Source organism: Oncorhynchus nerka, linkage group LG18 (assembly GCF_034236695.1).
Source record: "Oncorhynchus nerka isolate Pitt River linkage group LG18, Oner_Uvic_2.0, whole genome shotgun sequence".
Lineage (NCBI taxonomy): Eukaryota > Metazoa > Chordata > Actinopteri > Salmoniformes > Salmonidae > Oncorhynchus > Oncorhynchus nerka.
This window is the reverse complement of record NC_088413.1, coordinates 68,186,261-68,196,022: the sequence shown is the minus strand read 5'-3', so window position 1 is coordinate 68,196,022 and position 9,762 is coordinate 68,186,261. Positions and strand designations below refer to the sequence as shown.

The following is a 9,762-nucleotide window of genomic DNA, read 5'->3' as shown; positions in this document are numbered from 1 at the left end:
ATTGACAGGACAGAGAGCCAATCTTAATCAAAAAGGTGTATAACCACGCCTACTTTTTTTTATCTCACCGTTTCAATTGGTTATTTAATTTGTATTATAATCGTGTTTGTATTCTAATCGGGTGGTTAATGAATATATGTATTTAAACTAGAATACATAAAACGCTTAGTTTGTGCATGTAGACTATTTGCATCACCGGTGTTTTGGTGATTAGATCATTGCGTCGACCGAGCAGCATCATCATCATCATCATCATCATCAGACTACGGAAGTCACAGCTTTGCTATATGACTTGTACGAGCACATTTCTTGTACGCTTATTCCCGGGTTCGCCCCTTGTGTTGTGTGTTTCATTGAGTATAACTAGCTATTTGTAACTATGGCGAAGGTGGATACCTCCTCTAGCAGACCTTATCACATTGTTATTTTCGGGGCTTCGGGTTTCACCGGGCAGTTCGTGGTTGAAGAGGTGGCCAGGATCGTGTCGGAGGGCCCGAATGGGACGCTGAAATGGGCTGTGGCTGGGAGAAGCAGACAGAAACTGGACAAAGTTCTAGAGCAGGCCGCCGAAGCCCTCGGTACGTAACGTTACGGGCCTCATTGACATGTAACCTTAGCAAACTAGCTAATACAGTTTGTTACACATCGAATTAGTTAAATCTGGATATATGTCAAGCCAGAGAGGATCTTTGGTCTAGTTAGCTGACTGACACCATTGTCATTGGATTTCACAGAGGGATTCAATGAAGTTTGCTAGCTGGGTGTCACACAGTGTGTCTACTGTGTCGTGCCAGCCAGCAAACTCACCTGATTTAACTTGGAACAAGGAGTCACTGTATCATTTAACCAAGTGTTTTGACCAAGGATGTTCTGCACTCAGTATGCCATAGGCTTCGAAAAAAATAGAACTCAAGTGCACAGACAAATGTATATATTAATTCCATTACTTTACTTTAGATGTGTTTTGTTGTTGTGAAATTGTTAGATATAACTGCACTGTTAGAGCTAGAAACAAGCATTTCCCTACACTCACAATGACATCTGCTAAACATGTGTATGTGACCAATACAATTTGATTTAGTCACTTATGTGTTTCAGTAGTTCTGGTAGCTGGAAATATATGTTGTTAGACCAGATAGCTTACACTCTACAAAGTTGCTCTACGCAACACTTAATACATTACATTTGAATTCAGTTTTTGATTAGTGAATGGCTGGCTTTCCTGGAAAGGGATGGGTTCTAATAGGGTTGAGATTAGGAGAAGTTCTTGCTGCCCTCCTGGGATAGCCCTCGACAACAGCTGATGAAAAATACCCCAATCGGGATATAGCCTCAACCTTCCCACCCCTGGCCTCAATGGGGACTCTGTCTCCTGCTCTATAGCTGTGGCCAGGTTGCCATTCTAGACACAGTTGTAATGGGTTATATGGCAAAATAATACGCATTCTCAGGTACTTCAGAGAGTTTGTTTGGAATATGCAACAGACCCATAGCCTAGTTTGGCATTTGTGTACATTGTGACTGCATTGTTTTATAGTCGTTCATCCATCTACTGACCCCTTGTTTTTCCTCCATCATTGAGATTTCAATCAAGCAGTATTTTCTGTTATGGCTATGTCAAGTATATGGCACAGCATTCGGTGTGTCCATTCAGTGTGTACATAACCTACAGCAGTTCATGTTTGGTAATTACAGTAGGCTAGTAGTGTACCGCATATAACTTATACTGGGGGCAAATGCAAAACTGCACAGGAAAGATAACTGACGGTGTACTGTTCATGATGCTCTTCGAAGGTACTTTATTGAACCAGAATAAAAAAAGGCAGATTTTATTTTATTATGTTCTCTTTTATTCCTCATTCTGACTAATTTTCCAAGAGGTGACACACTTTAGCACTTAGAAATCTATCTGAACTAGATTGAAGGAAACAGTAACACAGAGGCTTGGGGGTAGAAACAGATAGCAATGTTGTACTTTGAAGGACAGGCTACACATTCTGATTAAATTCAGGGGTCTGCCAAACAAAAGGGTCAGCCACACTGGCCCACCCAATTACTTTTAGCTATTTTAAACCAAATCATTGTTGTACAATATATTGTAGTTTGTTCAACACATAATGAAGTGTGTTGTATTTGTAAATGTGTTAATAACATAATGGTGAAATGACTGACTCCTCTGCTGTGTGTTTCAGGTAAGCCAGAGCTGAGGACTGCGGTGGAGGTCATAGTGGCTGATGTGGGAGAGCCTGATTCTCTGGCCGCCATGTGCAAACAGGCTGTCATTGTTCTCAACTGTGTGGGGCCAGTAAGTACTGACTGTGGAGATGCCACACACCACAGCACACACACATACTGTACGTGCTGCAGAGACTCAATGAGTGTGATTGTCAGAAATGAAGAGGGATATCAATGCTGCCTCTTCCATTGTTAGAATTCAGATATTAGTATGGAAGAGTGTTTTGATGTCAGTCCTGATCATCACTCTGCCCTCCTGTTGTGCCATGGAGCTGCAGAATGAGGTCTGATAGCAGTGAGGACATGACTTTGCAGAATGAGGTCTGATAGCAGTGAGGACATGACTTTGCAGAATGAGGTCTGATAGCAGTGAGGACATGACTTTGCAGAATGAGGTCTGAGAGCAGTGAGGACATGACTTTGCAGAATGAGGTCTGAGAGCAGTGAGGACATGACTTTGCAGAATGTGATCTGAGAGCAGTGAGGACATGACTTTGCAGAATGAGGTCTGATAGCAGTGAGGACATGACTTTGCAGAATGAGGTCTGATAGCAGTGAGGACATGACTTTGCAGAATGAGGTCTGATAGCAGTGAGGACTTGACTTTGCAGAATGAGGTCTGAGAGCAGTGAGGACTTGACTTTGCAGAATGAGGTCTGAGAGCAGTGAGGACATGACTTTGCAGAATGTGATCTGATAGCAGTGTGGACATGACTTTGCAGAATGTGGTCTGATAGCAGTGTGGACATGACTTTGCAACTTGTGTGAAACGCAATGATGACTGTGGCTATCACCAGTGAACCTTGTACTGTATGTCAGTACGCACACGATTAGCCAGTCCAGAGAAAAAGGATACCTGCGAGTGTAACATGAGGTGGCATGGTCCAGTATATATATGTGTGTGTATATATATATATATATATATACACACACACAGTGGGGAGAACAAGTATTTGATACACTGCTGATTTTGCAGGTTTTCCTACTTACAAAGCATGTAGAGGTCTGTAATTTTTATCATAGGTACACTTCAACTGTGAGAGACGGAATCTAAAAATCCAGAAAATCACATTGTATGATTTTTAAGTAAATAATTTGCATTTTATTGCATGACATAAGTTATTGATCACCTACCAACCAGTAAGAATTCTGGCTCTCACAGACCTGTTAGTTTTTCTTTAAGAAGCCCTCCTGTTCTCCCCTCATTACCTGTAACTGCACCTGTTTGAACTCGTTACCTGTATATAAGACACCTATCCACACACTCAATCAAACAGACTCCAACCTCTCCACAATGGCCAAGACCAGAGAGCTGTGTAAGGACATCAGGGTTAAATTGTAGACCTGCACAAGGCTGGGATGGGCTACAGGACAATAGGCAAGCAGCTTGGTGAGAAGGCAACAACTTTTGGCGCAATTATTAGAAAATGGAAGAAGGTCCAGATGACGGTCAATCACCCTCGGTCTGGAGCTCCATGCAAGATCTCACCTCGTGGGGCATCAATGATCATGAGGAAGGTGAGGGATCAGCCCAGAACTACTCGACAGGACCTGGTCAATGACCTGAAGAGAGCTGGGACCACAGTCTCAAAGAGAACCATTAGTAACACACTATGCCGTCATGGATTAAAATCCTGCAACGCATGCAAGGTCCCCCCGCTCAAGCCAGCGCATGTCCAGGCCCATCTGAAGTTTGCCAATGACCATCTGGTTGATCCAGAGGAGGACTGGGAGAAGGTCATGTGGTTTGATGAGACAAATAGAGCTTTTTGGTCTAAACTCCACTCGCCGAGGAAGAAGGAGGAAAAAGAAGGATGAGTACAACCCCAAGATTACCATCCCAACCGTGAAGCATGGAGGTGGAAACATCATTCTTTGGGGATGCTTTTCTGCAAAGGGGACAGGACGACTGCATCTTATTGAGGTGAGGATGGATGGGGCCATGTATCGCGAGATCTTGGTCAACAACCTCCTTCCCTCAGTAAGAGCATTGAAGATGGGTTGTGGCTGGGTCTTCCAGCATGACAACGACCCAAAACACACAGCCAGGGCAACTAAGGAGTGGCTCCGTAAGAAGCATCTCAAGGTCCTGGAGTGGCCTAGCCAGTCTCCAGACCTGAACCCAATAGAACATCTTTGGAGGGAACTGAAAGTCTGTATTGCCCAGCGACAGCCCCGAAACCTGAAGGATTTGGAGAGTGGGCCAAAATCCCTGCTGCAGTGTGTGCAAACCTGGTCAAGAACTACAGGAAACGTATGATCTCTGTAATTGCAAACAAAGGTTTCTGTACCAAAAATTAAGTTCTGCTTTTCTGATGTATCAAATACTTATGTCATGCAATAAAATGCTAATTAATTACTTAAGAATCATACAATGTGATTTTCTGGATTTTTGTTTTAGATTCCATCTCTCACAGTTGAAGTGTACCTATGATAAAAAATTACAGACCTCTACATGCTTTGTAAGTAGGAAACACTGCCGATTTTGCAGGTTATCAAATACTTGTTCTCCCACTGTATATATGTGTGTATATATATATATATATATAAATGAATTAGTTTTTGCTGTAGTAACATAAACACCTTAGTGAGGTGTCATATTTTAGATGATAATGCTGTTTGTGTAGTACAGGTTCTGGGGTGAGCCTGTGGTGAAGGCATGCGTGGAGAACAGCGCACACTGCATTGACATCTGTGGAGAACCCCAGGTAAGGCAATGCAACAACAAAGTCACCAGGCCTCAACCCCCTAATCAACCCTCTACACCCTATCACTCCCGTAGACCGGACAGGACTTGATGGGTAGAAGCAATATCTCACACACACCACTAAGTTAAATGGGAAGGCTGCTGGACACCATGCTGTCCTCTTAAATATTTCAACTTACCCTGCCTGTTTTCTCCCAAACATCAATAAAATCACATGCTCTACCACCACAACAGTCCAATACGTGTGTGTGTGTGTGTGTGTGTGTGTGTGTGTGTAGTTCCTAGAGAGTATGCAGTTGAATTACAACAGCCAGGCAGCTGATAAGGGAGTGTACATCGTGGGGGCTTGTGGCTTTGACTCCATACCTGCAGACATGGGAGTCCTCTACACCAGGGAACAATTCAAAGGTATGTTTGTGTCCCTGAGGTTAGTTTACTTTATCTGTTTGTTTATGTGTGGTTGTGTCACATTTGTGTGTCTCTCGCTACAGGGACACTTACAGCTGTGGAGAGCTTCCTGACAGCCAGCACAGGACCTGAGGTTAGACTCCATTACCCATAAACCCTCACACTGCCCCGGCCTCATCCTTGTAATCCCTGCTTCATCCTTGTGTAACATTGTACGTAATAATCTTGATTAAAGAATGTTTGTTGATATTCGGTTGTCTCTCTGTCTCAGGGTGGATCTATCAACGACGGGACATGGAAGTCGGCCATCTATGGTTTTGCTGACAGCGGGAAGCTGCGGAGCCTCAGGAAGAAGTTTGGACACAAACCTCTCCCTGTGGTGGGCTCAAAGATCAAACGCAGGTACAGGGGCGTTTGTGTGTTTGCACGTGCATATGTGTGTTTGTGTGTGTTGTGTGTATGTTGGATAACGTTACTTTCTTTTGTTTGTTTGTGTGAATAGGAGTGCCCTGTTCTATAGTAATGAGGTTCAGCAGTATGCAGTCCCGTTCATGGGAGCCGACCCCTCGGTGGTGAAGAGATCTCAACGCTTTCTATTGGAGGAACACCAGGAGACACCTGTAGGTCACACAAATACAGTACATCCATACAGACACCGATCAATGTGTATTCTCCTTGTCATGAGCCCAGTGCCATTTTGTGTTGTGGCTCTAATGTTCAAACTTAGTTTTGAAATGGAATGTATCCTAATAAATGCTCGGGTGGATATCAGAGTAATGACCTGAATACTGTGTGCTACAAACTTTGTTACAAGGGATAATTGAGTACATTTTGTTGGTGTAAGATTTGTAAGGATAAGACATGGGGCCTGTTGAGGAGAAGTCCATGTTTAAGAACCATGTTTAAGAACCTAAATACCAAATCACCCCCTCGCCCATCCATTTGCACGTTCCCGCGAGCCTCCGTACTACGCACAACCATACCAAGGCTTAAGGAGTGAAAATTGAGGATGTAGAGCACGTGTCAAACTCATTCCACAGAGGGCCGAGTGTCTGCGTGTTTTCTCCTCCCCTGTACTTGATTGATGAATTAAGGTCACTAATTAGTAAGGAACTCTCCTCACCTGGTTGTCTAGGTCTTAATTGAAAGGAAAAACTAAAACACACAGACACTCAACCCTCCGTGAAATGAGTTTGACACACATGGTGTGTAGGGGCTAATTTAACCTTCCGATAGTCACTTCAGCCAGCCATTAAGGTTGCGGAAAGTGGAAAGTGCACCACGATATGTTTGGAGTTTGTGCAATTTAATACAAAAGAATGGAGAGGTGTGCCTAATTATTTCACGTTTGTCTGATTTCAAGGGTTGACACAAGTAACAAATCAAATACCTCCCAAATTAAATGTTTAACTGTTTTATATCTTGTAAAACAACAGGGAATTTCATGCTGTTTTATTATTTAAATAAAGGATTGTGTCCAGTCGTTGGTTTATTGATCCCCTCTCCACTCTGGATGTCACCCTCTGAGTATCCTTGGCAACATGTGACAATGGAGGGCCCTTCCGGGCGAGTTGGTAGGGGCAAGTGGTTGGTTTGGGAGAGACTTCTGTTTGACCTTTTGTCTGACCCCAGGTCCAGTATGGTGCATATGCAGGAGTAGGAGGTGTGGCCAACATCGCCAAGATGCTATTTGCCGGGATGATGTTCTGGTTCCTGGTCAAATTCGACTTTGGACGAAACCTGCTGATTAAGGTGAACTAGGACACACTGACAGACACATTGTTATAGACACACACGAAAGGAAAACTTAAAACCCTCCGTTCTCTCTGTCTTTCTCTTCTGTATTTAGTTTCCAGAGTTTTTCTCCTTTGGTTTCTTCTCCAAGGATGGACCAACCAGAAAGCAGGTACAGTTTTATCCATCTCTTGAGAGATGTTACTCATACATTTTAACAATACAGATCTACTGGTATGTTGAACTTTAATTTGTTTGTGAAATTGACATTGATTGGTGTGTTTGTGTCACTCAACTGGAGGCTGGTGCTCCTAGTCAGTGATTGGTGTGTTTGTGTGTCTCTCAGATGGAGGGTTCATCCTTCCAGTTTGCGTTCTATGGAGAGGGCTACACTGAGGGACAGGACCCCAGCCAGGGACGACCCAACGCTAAGATCCGCACACTAGTCCAAGGACCAGGTACTTAAACACAAACACACTAGTTCAAGGACCAGGTACTTAAATACACAAACACACTAGTTCAAGGACCAGGTACTTAAATACACAAACACACTAGTTCAAGGACCAGGTACTTAAATACACAAACACACTAGTCCAAGGACCAGGTACTTAAATACACAAACACACTAGTCCAAGGACCAGGTACTTAAATACACAAACACACTAGTCCAAGGACCAGGTACTTAAATACACAAACACACTAGTCCAAGGACCAGGTACTTAAATACACAAACACACTAGTCCAAGGACCAGGTACTTAAATACACAAACACACTAGTCCAAAGACCAGGTACTTAAATACACAAACACACTAGTCCAAGGACCTGGTACTTAAATACACATCCACACAAACACACACGCCCAAGGACTATTTATTAACCCCTACTCCACCTAACCTGCGGCCGCTGCTGGGTATAACACAATGCTTCTCTCCCTGTTTCAGAGGCAGGCTACGTGGCCACGCCCATCGCCATGGTACAGGCTGCCATCACCATCCTGAACGAACCCACAGCCCTCCCCAAGAAGTGAGTTACACACGCACACACACACACAACCAGGGTACTGTATTACATCTGATGCATTTTCTTTCCCTCTCTCCTGTTCTGTCTCTCTGTCTCTCTTTAGGGGTGGTGTGTACACCCCAGGAGCAGCTTTTTCCAGAACCACGCTGGTGGAGCGCCTCAACAAACATGGCATCCAGTTCTCTGTCATATAATGTGTGACCTCCTCTGACCCGACCCCTTACCCCAGGTCATCAGTATTGGCACTCCACTGGTGTTCTCACTAATGGTCATGCTGCAAAGAGAAAATTGGCTATGTTAGCAACATCTTAATTAGGCTGAAGGTTAGATTTGTCCTTCCTTCTACCTTTGCAGCATGACCCGATAAGGACCACCCTCTGTCTGACTGGGACTGTAGAGTCTTTTAAGAGACCGTTACTTTATTGTCAAATAATGTCGCCTCGGCTTTAATAAATTCGCCAGCGGTTGTGCAGTTTGTGTAGAGTAGGATACAGATGCCTCTTCTCCCCTGTGTGTGTGGTGGGTGTTCCATGCCTGTGTGTGTGTGGTGGGTGTTCCATGCCTGTGTGTGTGTGTGGTGGGTGTTCCATGCCTGTGTGTGTGTGTGTGTGTTGTGCGTTCCATGCCTGTGTGTGTAGTGCGTTTCATGCCCGTGCGTTGTGTGTTCCATGCCCGTGCGTTGTGTGTTCCATGCCCGTATGTATGCGTGCTGGTGTGTACCTGTGTTTTTCTTTCTCAATAAAAAGCCTGACTGCATTGTTATGGATGCTCCGGTAAGTTCTATGTCCTTTCTCTGTTTAGTTTTCAAGCACATCGTCAGAAACCTTGTTTCAAGAGAATCAGCACTTATGAACGGTTTCAGAAATTCTTCATTTGTGAACTATAATGTGCAGTATTCCAGTAATCCAACAGTTTTGCTGGATCTGTTTTTAAGGAATGTGCAGCAACATTACTTACCTGAGATTGACCAAAGCAGTGCTTGTTTGAGTTCAAAACACACAAAGATGGAGTGACATGGCTTCTCTGTGTTTCACTGATTTATGTGTGTGTGTGTGTGTGTTGGGGCAGGTTTTGTCCTTGTTCTGTTTGCCTGCTATAGTTCTTCTCTACCTGACCGAATAAAACCAAGACTACTGAAGTCAACCAACCTTGTGTCTGAGTCCTCACTTTACCAGCAAGGGTTTATTTACACATAAAATATCAAAAGGCCTGGTCTGACAACGACTCTTGTCCAGGAGGAGGGGCAGTATACCTACCTATTCTGTCTACAATATCTACAATTGTTTCAAGTCTACTGTGCATGTAGTACCTTGGCACTAAGGGCAAAACGTTGTTTTCAGACCTGTCTGTCCAGTTGTAACCTTCTCCCATGTATTATTAATTTAGCTGGTTTTCTGATGAGTCAGCCAAATAAACATGTGCTTCCTGTGCAAACTTAGACGGCTGAATGATCATCTGTTCTCCAGATGTTTTATTGAGCCTGTCTTAACATTTATTGAAGTTGCCTGGTTTGGCTCCCTCATGGGCAAGTCCGAATACCCTAGCCTACAGAGTTGTGTAGGTCAGTGGTATGATTGTAGGGAAGGCCCCAAAGGCTCTCGGAGACATTTTACAAAGACCGCACACGTTAGAGAGTAAAAACAATCATTTTTGATCA

General features: G+C 43.8%; 1 protein-coding gene across 1 annotated transcript; it reads left to right on the top strand.

Moving 5' to 3' along the window:
* Window positions 1–105: 105 nt before the first annotated feature.
* Window positions 106–9,252, top strand: LOC115146375 (saccharopine dehydrogenase-like oxidoreductase). Its single transcript, XM_029688412.2, has 12 exons — window positions 106–578; window positions 2,193–2,305; window positions 4,863–4,943; window positions 5,221–5,350; window positions 5,434–5,483; window positions 5,622–5,752; window positions 5,853–5,970; window positions 6,983–7,102; window positions 7,200–7,256; window positions 7,431–7,542; window positions 8,027–8,108; window positions 8,209–9,252. The coding sequence occupies exons 1-12, from the start codon at window positions 380–382 to the stop codon at window positions 8,297–8,299; spliced, it is 1,284 nt and encodes a 427-aa protein (XP_029544272.1). The 5' UTR covers window positions 106–379; the 3' UTR covers window positions 8,300–9,252.
* Window positions 9,253–9,762: the final 510 nt, after the last annotated feature.